The 15,298-nt window shown below is 43.7% G+C and overlaps 1 protein-coding gene across 1 annotated transcript in view; it reads left to right on the forward strand.

Moving 5' to 3' along the window:
• Window positions 1-1,668: 1,668 nt before the first annotated feature.
• Window positions 1,669-15,298, forward strand: part of IL7R (interleukin 7 receptor) — a 208,114-nt gene continuing 194,484 nt past the window's right edge. Inside the window, exons 1-2 of the mRNA XM_069233382.1 lie at window positions 1,669-1,789; window positions 6,216-6,357. Of these exons, the coding sequence (XP_069089483.1) occupies window positions 1,669-1,789; window positions 6,216-6,357 (263 nt within the window). The remainder of the gene's footprint in view (window positions 1,790-6,215; window positions 6,358-15,298) is intronic.

A 15,298-nucleotide genomic window follows, 5' to 3' on the forward strand; every position in this document is an offset into this window, starting at 1 on the left:
ACTTAAAAAGACTGTTGAGTGTGTTAAGTTGGAGAAGCTTAATCTGAAGTCAGCTGTCCATGCTACTCTTTGAACTTATTGGTCGACTTCTCATTCACTGACAGGTGAACGTCCTGCCACATTGATGCTTGGGAGAGCCATGACAATCAGCTTATCACAATGGACCAACCGAAGATGGACAACAGATTGCGAACTTCATCAAACAGATTTGTGTCATAAACAAAATATGAAAGTATATGATGACAAGCGATGTGTCAAGAACATTGTTTTCAATTAAGGTAATCGAGTATTGGTGTGACAACAGAGAAAACGCAACTCTGATGCTCCCTTTGATGCAGAACATTTCAAAGTTGTAGCTAGTAAGGGACATGAGTTGACTTCTAACTGTCCTGGATAGCACATTACGCAAGATTCCTCGCACTTCAGACATCTGCCTCATCATTTGCCAGTTCCTGATGTCAGAGATGAGACTGGTTCAATTGAGACTGTAGAGAGCCCCTTGACTGCACCTGTCCCACATCAACGGGACGTCATGGACGTTACTCTTCTCTTTTCACAGCCTAAGGGGACACGATCTGACCATTTGATCAGAGCTCCATGAAGACTAATAGAGGAATTGTAATATGTATATCTGTAAAAAAAATATATTTTTTCATTCAACAAGGGGGAGATGTAATGTCTTGTGATTTAGTAATGAAGAGACCCTTTTGGTTCCTGATGGACTCCGTATAACTGTGACCTACGTGTTCACGTGTGGTGCATAGATGTCATGTTTAGAATACTGACTTTGCAGTTACACACAGAACAATAAAGACGTGTAAGACCAGTATCTGTGTGTGGCATAGTCATTTACAAGTAACCTGGCTGGGGAGGAAGCTACACCATATATCATGGATATTACAAACAGTAAACAGTCAATCAGGTTACTTTAATCTTGAAGATCTGAAACAGAGTTTTTATAGCTATAACAAGGTGCTACAGAGAGCTATTTCTCTGGTACACACCTTCTCACACAGCAGTACTTAATGTAATGGTGAACCGATAATATCTGGGCAAAAGATGTTTACCTACTTCTTCAGCCAAGTCCGTCTTGGGGTCACAGGGGTTGAGCTGGAGCACGTTTCCCAGGAGCAGCAGTAGGACAGGTCTTGGTGGTTGCCAGTGAGAGGGATGTCACAGTCTTCAGAGCTCTAGCACAAGCAGGATGTTGTGCGAGTAAATGAGGCATCCGTGTTCAAGCACAGTGATTTTAGGGGATAGGGCATGTGAGGTTCTGGTACATAATTGTGTTATTGTACCTGCACAGCAGATGTCTTAATTGTGTTGGGCACGACTCAGCCAATCATCCTAAGGAGCAGCACATACTGACGGGCCAAGGGCGATATAGAAAGAGTTATTTAGATCACCCAGGCACCGCTCCTCCGCTATGGTGCCCCGCCAGCAGCTGCAAACCTTTTACTACAAAACGACTATGCCTGGGACAGAGGTGGAGGGCTCAGCACTCCCCCTCAGTGCGCATTTATGTTTGGCAGGCCATCTTGGGCAGGCCAAACCCACATGCGCAGTAGACTCTCTCCAGCCCGGCACTGTGTTGCCTGGTTGGAGACAGCAGACACAGGCTCCCAATCTGGCTGGAAGTGCCGTGGCTAGGTGATTCGGCCAATCCGAATGCTGCTGTCCTGCTGCCCACAGCATGACAGCAGCATTCAGATTGGCTGCAGGGCAGGCTGGGAGCCTGTGCCTGCAGCTGCAGCAGAGGAGTGGCGCGGTGTCGGCGGCTGCGATGCAGGTAAGTGTTTTTTTATTTTTTTGTTTTTAATTAATATCCCCCCACATGCCGCCCCACCCCAACAAAGCCCTGCGAGCCGCTCCTGAGATCACCTCTGAACCACAAGGCCATAGCAATAGCCGATATACTGAAACCATGGCCTTCCATTGTGAATATTTCGGGACGAAAGGACCCAGAAATGCTAAGCACCTTTGATAAATTTTCTCAGTAGCCCAGTGCACCCCCTCCAACCTCCAAGGGTTTTTCCACAGAGATGATGAAATACCAAGCATGGGCACGAACATGTGATTAAGAACGGGCTGCTGCACATCCAGCTAATTTTACAGACCTGCACTGAAGCTAGTCGGCAGCACTGGAACAGAGGAAGAGGCCGCTCCTATACTCTGCACCTGGTGTAGCAAATGAACTGATGAAAAGCTTACAAGGCTATTAATAGGGGAATGTGAGAACCGGCAAGGAACTCTCAAAGGATGATCAGGTTGGCCGAGGGGGGCCATTACACACTGGAACAGGAGAAAACATGACCTAGGCCCATATCTATACTTCTTTAGCGCTGCATTTGCGTCATTTTTTTACGCAAAAGCAGCACAAACGTACAAAATAAAATTGTATTTTGTAAGTTTGCGCCGCTTCTCCGTCAAAAACCAGCGCAAATGCGGCACTAAAACAGTATAAAAATGGGCCTTAGTTCTGATGGCACACAAAAATGTTCTCTTAGTGAAAGTTCCTGGGCAGGAATTTAGCACGCAAAGGAGGGACATTTACCACAATGCACCAATAAAAGTGAAGCATTTAAGACAAATACAACAAAGAACGAATGGCAAGAGTTGGCGTGGTTAAAAGCCCAAATTGAATAGAACACGTCTTGCAGACAGTAATGCGTGCTGCCAAGCTCAATCTAAAGAAAGCGTGGCTCTGGACCTAGAACCACTAACCCCAAATCAGGACCACCGTCCTCAGAACCAGCACACATGAGCCCAAAACGTTAATATTTAGAAGAAGGGCCAGCTTTAGCATTGCTGACTCGGGCTGCGACAGTGTTTGTTGGGGCCTCCCCTCCCCCAGTGACCACCTCCGCCACAGATTCCCTCACTAACACCCTTAAACAGTGCCTGCAAGTCTCCATAACCACTCTCTCTCAGATGCATGTAATTAGTTTTATAGCGCCACTAATAATAGTGTAGCATGTCAGAGCACTTTACATCACAAACATGTGATACAGAGACAAATCAATCATATGTGGATAAATCAGTGTATTGGAAATTTTGATTAAGACAAAAGACGACAAGGTGCAGGAGTCATGTCATCCAAACTGATAGGCAGTATAGTTTAAGTGCTCTGATCTCAGAATGTAAAAAGCACAACCACAATTGGGTTTTGTCTTTTCTAATAAGAATTGAATTCTACCCAAATGAACCCTTTTTGCAACATTAGGATAATGAATGACTGGGGAAAAGATCAAATCTCTCTAACATACCTTGCAGTTTCCATGCAGCTCCTCGATAATAACCCTCTGTGATACCTTGTGAAGAGTTAGAACTTCCACTTGACAAAACTCGAGCTCTCTCCATAAGGTTCATTTATGACCGGCGTTATCTTGACATTTCAATTGTTGAAAATTGCTGGCAGCAAGGAATGCAGCAGCAGGTGCTTTTAAAACCATAACAGGCACCCCCACCCGAAGTCAACGACAGGTGCGGTGGCACCAGTCGCACTGCCCTAGAGCCGGCCCTTTTCAGAAGTGACATATACCCCTAAACGGAGCCAGCATTTGCTGGATCCAGACACCAGGAGCTAGAAAAGAAAAGACAGACCACAGCACAGAATCAGGTATTTCCTCAGATATCCACTGCACTTGTGCCCCCCAATTTCCAGGCCCTCATGAATAGAGTGAGGGTATTAGTGGTGAGTAAGAAGGCAGTAATGAAGCCTGTAGGAGTAGACAGTGAGGGTCACACCTGGTAGGGGCCAGCCAGAGAATAGAGTAGTGTAATTCCTCCCCTCAGCATCAACACCCCCCACCCTCTCCTATGGTGCAAAGGCATGTGAGGCCTACTTTATGGCCTAGGCCCAGTATGCTTATAGCATGCTTTGAAATCATACTAAACTGATGAAATACAAGCAGGATTTCAAACATCATAGAGACATGCTAGGGAACTTGTTGCACTACACTACATGAAATGAAGAGAACAGAAATGTCCTATATTTATTAAGATAATGCCTGTTCTCTCCTTGCTCTGATACACTTGCAATAGCCTAGCGCCAATTCAGACATTCTTATGCCATGGTGCAAGGGTGCCTATGTTGTTGTCAGGAGTGCTTCTGTGCAGGAAATCCGGCTTTACTGATCTAACAAGGGTGTGGAATTCCTATAGCCATACACCCAGGACATATTGTTTGGGATCAAGGACAACAGGTTTTCATGTTTATTTTGTCCTTGGGACAAGTGGGCCCAACCTCCTGCAGCACGAACCCTTTGGCTGCCAGTTTACAGTATCACATTATGTACCAGGGAAGGGTATCACATTATACACCAGGGAAGGGAAGTAAAGGTAATATTTGTGTTAATCGGTCAGTGCCATTCAAACTTATATTTATGGTTCATTAATGCAAAGCCTTTACTAATAGGGTGAGCACTTTAGGGAAATGTTGTAAGCTTGGCCTGCACTGCTGACAGTGGTCCTAGTAAAAAAAATTGTACACACGTTTGTAAATCTTAACAATATGAGGTGACATATAATGCTCCCAGAATGCTCTCTGATTAGATGCAAATATTTGCAGAAGCTTGAAAGCAACATTAAGGAGTCTTTGCTTTAAGTTGAATGGTCACAAAAATATAACTAAAACAAGTTTTGCTAAACTACTGTCAACTTTTAAGTACCATTTCTCTGAAGCATCTTCTACTATAATGTGTTGATGCATGCTACTATTTCCAAAAAAGGAAAATTTGTGAAGCCAGTTACAACAAGATTGTGAGAAACATGAAAATAAATAATCATCGACAAAGCCAATAGGTTTGACATTGGGGGTCGGCCTTTTGTTTTGTTAATGGTGTCTTGTCTTAAGTAAAGTAACAAAAGTGCACCCATGCATTCATCCTGGAATTAGTGTAGATTTACAGATTTCACAGATTCACAATAGTTTACAGAAGTAGGCCACGGAATAATGCTCCTGGAAAATTTTAATGAATTGCATGTTAGCACATGCAAAACTGCATGAATTGATTTGTTCATGTGAAAATCTGTTGAGTGTTTACAAGTTCACTTTCCCTCCAACCACTTTTTTCCCCATTATGGAATATGTTTTACTTCTGCCGTTGTCAGGAGTAAATTTCCAACCTTCCTCAGTATGGGAACAAATCAGAGACGGACTGGTGAAAACCTCTATAACATGTAAGTAAGTAGGTTTGCACAGACTCAAAAGTGCATTCCAATCCTGGAGCTATTGCTTATCACTAACTCCAGCCCTAGTATGTGGAAAGGTGGCAAACTGTGTGAATTGCTGTAATTCAAACACTACCATAGTATGAGCTCTGGCATAATCAGAAGAGCTCATATATAATTAGATGCTTGCCACAATATATCACCACAATTTGTGACAACAAAAGGACAAGTGGAATATTTTCACAGGACAAGTAGCGTTATAAAGCAAACTGTCCCATGGACAAGTAGATATTTTATTATTTTCCACACCTCTGCCTAGCTAAAGCTGGGTTTGCGTCAAACCACGAGTGAATGTACGGGTGAACACCTATGCTCGACCCACGTAATACCTCCCCAACAGGGGGAATGGCACAAAGCTATGGAAATCAAGATTTCCATGGCTTTGTGAATCTCAATTAATATTTTGCATCATGGCTGCACCAAAAACATGGCACAGCCATGATGCAAAATGTTTTTAAATATGGGCCCAGGTGTGGGCAGATCTATTACATCAGTGCTCAGCAGGTGCTAGGCAGAGAATGCACTATGCGACTAAACAAATCATAACATTTACAGTGTTTTGTTCCTTGATTTAGTTTGCTGTCCTATTTACCAGGAGCATATCTCTGTACACCAGCAGTTTTATCCCTGGTTGGTGAGGCTTTCTTAGAAGGCCCCTTTTTACACCAGGAACTAAGGGCATAATATGTCAAAGGGTTTTACCTACTCGGTGACTGGGGGAAATGTGTTGACACGCAAGTGCCTAGAATCCGTAATTTTTAGATGTCACTTAATGAGAATGTTTTGCCAGCCGCCAGGACGTTGTCCACGTAAATCAGTTGCTAACATACTTCTTTGCTTGTGCCACCTTGGGATTGTATTCATTAAACACAATTACCGTACTTTATATTACAGTACCAACATATACATGATTGGAGACACTGTGACGTTAAATATGTTGTTCCTGCATATTATAATATTATGTTTTATGTATTGCTTTCTAGGACAACTTGAAGACATTGAACCAGAACCCCGCGAGTATGAATGTTTTATAGTATTGTCATCACTAGACATCAACATGCACAAGTTAACTTGTTTCTTGAAGGAGTCAATTCATAAATATTCCAACACAACATTCAGTGCATGGTAAGAATCAAACCGTTTGTTGAATTAATATTATACAAAATATATGCCAATAACACACATTACTTTACAAAGGATATAATATATATGCCCTTTAACGACCTCTGACCTTGATTTATACAGTCATCTTATCATCTCTAACCTTGATTTATACAGTCATTTTATCATCTCAAGCTATTTTGCCCGCCATCCTTTCTAATCTATGGTGCTCTGTTTGGTGATAGAATTAGACTGTGATGGCGTGCTGTTGTATTATATCATAAACACATCTGAGTTTATACATGCCTGGGTCTGGTGGGCATCCATCCAGTTTCTCCTTTCTAAAACCAAGGAAGGAGAAGAACTCTGTGATGGGACACCAATAAGTAACATGTTTGGGCATACTTGTACTTAAAACAGATCACTCCTCTTCAGTGTATGTTTTAGCTCCAAAATGCCCTGTTTTAGCTTTGACTGCTTTTGAGTTAAGTTGCAGGAGTAAGGGTTTACAACGGAACACTGGTAGCCTGTGTGTTGCCATTCCCTTTTTGCAGGGCACAAGTCCTAAAAAACAGAAGTGGGAGGACTAACCTAGTTAGGGATTATGCAAATTACATCACAGCACATGACATCACATGTGGCACTGGAGGAATTGATAACACATGAAGTGGCATCACAAAGCATTACTTCACAGGAAGTCGCATCACAAGAAGTGATCTTAAGACCTCACATATATGTTTAGCAGGTCTACAATGAGTACATATGAGTGCATTAGGAGTATACCTGCAAACACTCCTGACTTAGGCAGAAGACTCACACTTTTGTAAGATACACATAAAACAATGTTGCCTTTTGCCAGAGTAAAGCTTCCTTTACCTAAGCCTTTGAACAAACTATCTCCACTGCCAGCCTACTCAACCTGGCAAAACTACCCAAGTGGGAGATGTAGGAATAGCAATAGACACCATCAACTATGCCAAGTAATCAGAATCTATACTAGAGTAAGCTTGCTAATTAGAACTTTGCATATCCTAGACATGTTGCACTGTCAACATGGTGCACTAGAGGCAGCCTACTTGACCTACTTATTTACAGTAACACTGACCTGTGGGCTTGCCTATTAACCCCTTTCGCTGCTAGGCCTTTTTCACCCCAGTGCTGAGCCCTTTTTTGGCTATCTGGGGTAATTTGTGCTTAGGGCTCCATAACGTTTTTCCAGATCTGCGTCCTTTTTGACCAACATCCTGGGGATTGTAAAGGTGCACATGGTTTGTGAACTACCTGGAGGGGGGCAAGAAAGTAGGCAAAATATGTAAAAATGTTGAGTTTTTTTGTAAAATAGGGGAAAAGTGCCCCAGAAAAAAGTTTCAGGAACATGCTGAGCTGAATCAAAAAAACAATTTTCCAGTGACACAATAAATATACCACAAATGAGACTCCACACACAGGATTATATGTAAAAATAGGTCTCTATATTGTGTATGCCTAAGAACAAAACAATATAATTCATACGAATTGGGCATTCAAGGCAAATACTGTAAGATGACTCAATACTCTGATAAGTTGCATTAGGGCATGAAATTCAGTAATTTGGGCAAAAGAAATTCCCAGTTACCACCATAAAAATACAAATCACCCTGTATTATTATCAAAATGCTGGCATTAATAATCCTTTATAGGTACAGGTATTAACAGGGTTACGATAATTTTCAGATAGCCTGGAGGAAAGAAAAACACTGATGTGAACGAGTAGACCGCAGGAGTACCTGCGCGTCTACTACATATAATGAAGTAACTTTTCTGGTACAAGACTTCTGCACATGCAAAGCTTTGAAGGGGGGCCTCCGTGGAGGACTCACCCCACCAGGAAAAAACACGAATGTAATAGATTCCACAAGGTCACCCTGCCAGTGACACACACACCGCCAGCCTATGTGGAAAGACCTCTCCCGGTCCTTCCGCATACAGGATCACTCGCCGGACCCTGCCCCTGCTCACACTTGGTGGTGGAGACGATCAGTCAGGGGCCAGCCTATGCCCACAACCACAGACAGTGAGGTTGAGGGGTAGTCGCATCGGCTATGAAGAGTTCTGATGGCTGCTATGGCAGTGGACCTCTAGACCAGGGCCCTTGGAGATTAATATTCCCATATCCGGCACTCAAGATAGATTCAAACAATGCCTTGCCAGTGCATACACGGAGCACATGACACTTTAGGACAGCCGCTCTCCTCTCAGTTGCCTCAGTATTGTCGTAGTTTGGACTCTTGCTCTAGGCAAGACTGCTGGGTTAAGGATGACAGTACTTTTGTTTGTAGGCGACTATGCCTATCCTACAACAAGTTGCAACTGTCGACCTAACCTTACCGGCTCACTAGCAGCACCTCACCAGAAACACAATAGTAAAAGGTGATTTGTGGCAGCCTTTACGCATGGTCTCGAGAATAGGACATCTCAGGGAGTGTCGTGGTTAAAGGAGATTACCCCTTTCTCGCAGATACATTATGTCTCATTCAAACACAGGCAAATGACAAAGCTGCATCAAAGTTTCAATAGTTTTTATTTAACACAACTGCAATTTGCGATATGTTGCATGGGCTGCAATGATTAGGATAATGAACAGTGCAAGAAACAGAATTGTGAAGACGAGAGTCATTATTACAAAGACCCCCACCATCTTGCAATATTATGTAAAGACATAAGAGGTGTAATATGCCTTAATACCCTAATATGATAGGCCTAACCTCCTACCTAAAAGAGAGCTGGGTTTGTTAAACCTAATCTTCAATGGCATGTCCATGAGAGGAGCCCCCAACCCTCGATACCTTGGAATGAGGTCTCCATCTCAGACTCCGCAGGGACACAAAGACGGGGTCAGCGTCAAGACAACGTGCAGCATCGATATCAGCGATGGTGGCGATGCCCTCTGGCCAGAATCCCTCTGATTATCTGTCTAAAGTGCAATGTATTTATACAGATCTACCAGGACCCCTGACGTAGGTGTGTTCCCAAACAATAGATAACAGACATGCTTGGGACAGCAATTATTATAAACAAATCCCTCGAAAGTATAGAGAGGGAAAATCCCTAAGTGTGAACACCTACTGTTTGTTTGTCTTTGTTGCTTGATCTTGACGCCTTAGCACGGTGGCACTGATAATGCAAAGCATCACAAACGGCTGAACTATAAACAAGGCAGCCAGCTTAGATGAATTAAATAATTAAATGGGCTAAGACAGAGCAGGCTAAGTAGGTTAATAGTCACTAGGTGACGGGGGCACAAGTCTGCAAGCCAAAGGCTAAGCTAACTCCTGTAATTCCATTAAAACAAACTAGGATTCACTACAGTATAGGAGAATCCTGGCTCTCATGGCAACACAAGGGGGCACTCCTCAAGGGTTTTCCTTTGGCGGTTGGGTGCTCTAGCCAGTCTCCTCACCCTGGGTCACTATTAAGATGACAGAAACACTTCACCCACACTGGAGGGAGAAATTAAGCACTCAACATGTGCTATGTGCTTAATCTTTTGTTTGCCACATGCTCACAGGGAAATAAGGTGCTCCTCACACAATAAGTAGTAAATGAAGCACTCACCATGCGCTGAGTTCTAAAGTGCTCTCCACATGCTGTAGGATATTAAACAATGCTCACCATGTGCTAAACTTTAACAGCAGCTATAGTTGCAGGGCCAGCAACCAATGCTCCCCACGCACTGGGCCCCTGGGAGAACACTTGGGGGGGGGACAAACAATAGGCAGGCAGACTAGCACAAACAGACTTGTAGTCTTAGGGGCGATCCCTCATTGTAGTGCCACAGTGTCCTTGTAGAACAGAGTCAGGGAGCAGCTTGCAGCAAGGCAACTAGCAGAATAGCAAGCCAGTGAGTCCTTTATGCCACCCAACAGCAGCAGGGCAACAACAGAAGAGCAATCCAGAAGAGTACTTTTATGCAGGGCAGCAGTCCTTTTGCTGACGTTCACTTCCAAAAGTGATCTATAAACAAGAGTCAGAATCCCTGTTCTTGTACTCCAAAATGTCTTTGGTCAGTGGGTGACTTCAAAGGGACCCTTTTAAGTGTAAATCTACCCCTTTCAACCCAGCCCTTGCTTCAGGCTTCAGTAGGGGGTAAATCAGCCCATTATGTGAGGCGAGGACACAGCCTCTACAAATGTAAGTGTGCCCCGCCTCCCTCTCTCCCAGCCCAGGAAGATTATCAGTATGCAGATGCACACAGCCCCTCCTGTGCAATGGCTGCCTGGAAAGTATGCACAAAGAGTAGCTGTCACTCTGCCCTAGAAGTGGATTGAAGTCAAGCTGAAAAGCACCAAGAGTTATAAGCACAGAGAACTGCCAACTTTCTAAAATAGTAATGAAAAATCTAACTACGCCAGTGAGCAGCATTTCTCACTACCATTCCAAACATACCAAACATGGCCATGCTACTCTCAATTATCAGTTAAGAATATATAAAGGAATTCCCACTGCTAACCTATGAAAGGAGCAGCTCTCACAGTAGTGAAAAACAAAATAATACCTTTTACATACACAGCACACTGCCCATAGGGGTACCTAGGGCCCACCTAAGCGGTGACTTAGGTGTACTAAAAGGGGAGTTTAGGCCTTGGTAAGTAGTTTGAATTGCCAAGTCAATGTAGCAGTAGACTGCAAACACATGTGCTGCAGTGGCAGGCCTGAGACAAGTTTGAAAGGCTACTTCTGTGGGTCCACTAGTAGCATTTAATGTATAGGCCCTGGTATATGGCATACCACTTTACCAGGGACTTACAGTGTTGCATTGGCTCTCATTGTACCAACGAGTCTGCTGGATTGGGTGGCAGCATCTCCTGAATTGAGGGGAACTGAGTTTAATCCCACACCATGTGACAACTGTCGGCCTAGTCCATTTCGGGCCAGCTACCGGCACCTCACCTATGCCCCACAGCAGGGTGATCTGTGGCAACCGGGCACATGACACTGTGACTTCCTAGGGAAATCGTGGTGGATCAGATCTCATCCTTTTCTCTCAGTTATATTTGTCTCACAAATGCAAAGACAACAGAAGCAGGGAATGATTCAATAAGATTTATTGAATCAGCTGTGTCCTAGATAAAATAACATGAACTGCTATAGTTAGGATGATAAAACATACTAGAAGCAGAATGGTGACAAGAAAAGTAAAACACAAGAAAAGTATTGCATACTGTCACTGTACAGGATGTGTGATTCCTACCTATGCCACTAATGTTCTATGTTAGAGCACAGAAGGATAAGCCCTAATCCACCCTTCAGGACCCCTTCCGGGAAGACATCATCCCCCATACCTGAGTATGACAGTAGTGAAGGAGCCTGCCATCTTTTGAGACACCATCCCCGTATAGGCCAGGGAATCGGTAGTCTCAGTGAGCAGCTGTAGCAAAGTCAGACAGCATGCAATAGTGGTTATCTGGCTGGAACCTCCCTCTTTCATGCAGGGGACAGAGAGATGTTTTTTATAATAAAACAGCTAGTATTCTGAGAAAAATGTCCCCATGTAAAAATGTGTATGTTTCTGTGAAATGTTAGAGATGTGGTGCACCACTTGTGCCGACAACCCTATCTTGTTGCAGCCTTGAATAAAACACAGAGGGAAAGCATGTCGTGCTAAGAAATATTAATGCTTTCCTAAGCAAAAGGACCGCAAGGATAAAGGAAAAGGAAAAATCAGCACAAATGTGATTGTTTCTAGAAGGATAAAATGAAATAAAATGAAACATTACTAGGCTAAAGGGCACAGACAGCAGGCCTATTTGCTAAAATAACGTGCCCACAGACTTCACTAAAATGGCTTCACTACAACAGGTAAATTGAAAATGCCAAACAGGTGTAAGCCAATGATACTAAGCTTTAGGGAATGGAGCACATGCACTTTAGCACTTTTTAGCAGTGGTGAATTGCCCAGCGTCCTAAAGCCAACAAAAAGAGGGTAAACAAAATAGGAGGAGAAAGGCTAAAAGTTTGAGGATATACCTGCAGAAAGGGCCATTCCAATAGGGCGCTTCAGCAATTTAACCTCAAGCAGTTAAAGGTGAAGTACTTTCGTCATGGATGGAAGTCAGCTTGTCGACATCTCTCCCGTCTGAAAATTTCACAGCTAGACATTCATCACCGTGCAAGGCACTGTACTGTCCCCGCTCACATTTTTCACAAACAAGCTCTTCAAGGGTAACCTTTACAGTTAGAGTGGATTGTGCCACAAGCAACAGTGTCTACTTCGAACAATTCCCTCAACAATTGCACACCAGTGTAGAAGTTATCTACCTAAAAATGATGACCTTTGTTAAAAAGTCCTACACCAAGTTCCCACACAATTTTCTCACTAACTACGAAAGTGAACAGACAGCCAGGGGGGCAGTAGTGGAATCACTACCAATGTACACCCTGAAATTATAGACATATCAAGTAGTACTGTCAGTCAGCATATGCATCTTAATTCCATGGCATGCCCTCTTGCTTTGAATGCACTGCCTAAAAACCAAAAGGCCCTGGAACAGGACCAAATACTCATCCACAGCTATTTCTTTCCCTGGAACATAGATCTCTGAAAATGGATCTACAAAGTGATCAAGGCCAGGGCGAATATTAAAAAGACAGTTTCAATCAGGGTGATCTTGAGGCAACACTGGAGCATTATGCAACACTATGCAGCATCTGAAACAGAAGCAAATACCAATCATGACTCATGGTTGCAGGAAACATAGCAGTTGCCATCAAGGGACTAGTAGACCAATATGAAAACAGCAACGGCTTCCTAATCAAGCCCATGAATAACCAAAAACCAAGATCATCTTCAACTCATCCAGTTTTGTGGGAGTCCACCTGGTACCTCTAAAGCGGGGTTTAAGCCTGGCACTGTTATCCCTAAAATACTGTTCAGCAGAGAAATTAGTATGTTCAACAATCTCATCCAAAAATACACAATAAACAACTGAAGGACATTTATAGGTAAAAAAAATTCAGTATTCACTCTACACCCTGCAACACCAGTAAAGGCAGGCAACACCAGCTGGACCGTGTTTGGGGCAACCCAGAGTTCAGCACTTCCAATGGGAAGCCTTTCAGCCCCAGGCTTCAATCCAGATGCCTCTTGCTGCACATCAGTTTCCTCCTCTAAAAGAGGCACTTCCTCTGCACTGAGAGTAGCTTCATCATCAGATGATTTCCCTCGGACAGAAAATTCACTGCCAGAATCTTGGACTTCATCCTCTGCCTCAGATACAGAGCCAGTCTCATATTCATGGTCAGAGGAACATTTGAAAAGCATTCCTACTGCCTGCTGAGCAGTAATCCTGTGGCTAGCCATAATCCTTACTCATAAAAGTAACATGACAACTAAATCAACAATAACCAACACTGTGCAAAATAAGTAATAAACAAAGGGTGGCTTTATCAAACAGAAAGTAAAACTACTGACATATAGTAATCTGGAAGAAAAAGTCAATCAATACAAAACACCCAAAAAACCCATTTACTCAAATACAATACCACTCACTTGCCAGAGGCAGCTAGACTCAGGATCACCTGCACCTACTCTGCGCAGACACAGCACGCACCAACAACATCCCACTAGAAATGGAAAACAAAAGAACATTTCACACAAGACAACACAATGGACATTGTGCACAAATCCAAGGAGAATTTCACACACAATAAAACAGAAACCAACAATGCTGCCAATATTACACCATTTCCTAAAAACACATTCATGCAGGGCAATGATACTCATTTGGAGCAAAAAGAACGAAGCAGTTTTTCATTCCAAACACATGCAACCACACAAACTGCAAATATACCAGTGCCAAACCAGCAAGCATGAGTCACAGCAAAGGAAATCAAACGTTTAGCACTAGAATAGAAAGGAGAAATAAAACATTATGATCACAAAAGCAAATAAAGGTAAGAAATAAAACAGTTAACTTGATAAAACACTATGAAGTCTGCCTATCACAATCTAAATGCCAGGCGTACACATTGTCAGCTAGAAGCCAGTCAGCACACATGGTCAGTCAGATGCCAGTCAGCAAACACGCCAGGCAAGCTCCAGTACACACACACCACCAAGCAAGTGCCAGTCTACACACACACTGCCCGCCATGCATAAGTCCACACACACTGCCAGCCAAATGTCAGTACACACACAGCCAGCCAAATGCCAGTACACACAGTGGTTTTCTGCCTCCCTTGCGGGCAGATGGGCCTAAAAATATGGCCAAACTTCCCCAATGGGGGCAGAAATGGGCAAAATACATGACCCAGAAAAAGGGAGCGACCCTGGCGAAAGAGGCCGCTCCCCGACATCCCAAAAAGTAATATCCATAGTGTCTAGTGGCTTTCTGCCCCCCCTTGGAGGCAGATGGGCCTAATTGTATCACCAATCTGTCCCTATGGGGGGGCAGAAACAGCCAAAATATATGCCCCTAGTAAAGGAGAGTTACACTTGCCAAAGGGGTCACTCCCCGACATTCAAATAAATAATATCCCTGGTCTCTATTGGCTTTCTGCCCCACTTCAGGGCAGATCAGCCTAAAAATATGGCCAATCTGTCACCAAGGGGGGCATAAATGGCCAAAATACATTCCTCCAGTAAAGGGGAGTGACCCTTTCCCAAAGGGCCACTCCTCAAATGAAAAGCACACATAAAAATCACTGGTGGTCCAGTGGGTGCACTCCTGAAGCGCGACCACAGCCCCAAATTGCAATCGCGCAGCAGGAATGCAATGCGAAGAGACATCGGGGAAAAGGAAAAACTCTTTCCTTTCTACCAATGCCTTTGTCTGCCCCAAACCCTCCCGGGAGGAAACAATCCTATCTTTCCTACTAAGCGCTGGAAGCAAATGGCTTCCAATGTGTCCCAATGGCTTTTGATGACATTGCCTCGTGCCTGTGCACCAGAGTCATCAGATTGCCATGGGGGTTCGGTGGTGACAGT

This window comes from Pleurodeles waltl, chromosome 1_1 (assembly GCF_031143425.1).
Source record: "Pleurodeles waltl isolate 20211129_DDA chromosome 1_1, aPleWal1.hap1.20221129, whole genome shotgun sequence".
In the NCBI taxonomy this organism is placed as follows: domain Eukaryota; kingdom Metazoa; phylum Chordata; class Amphibia; order Caudata; family Salamandridae; genus Pleurodeles; species Pleurodeles waltl.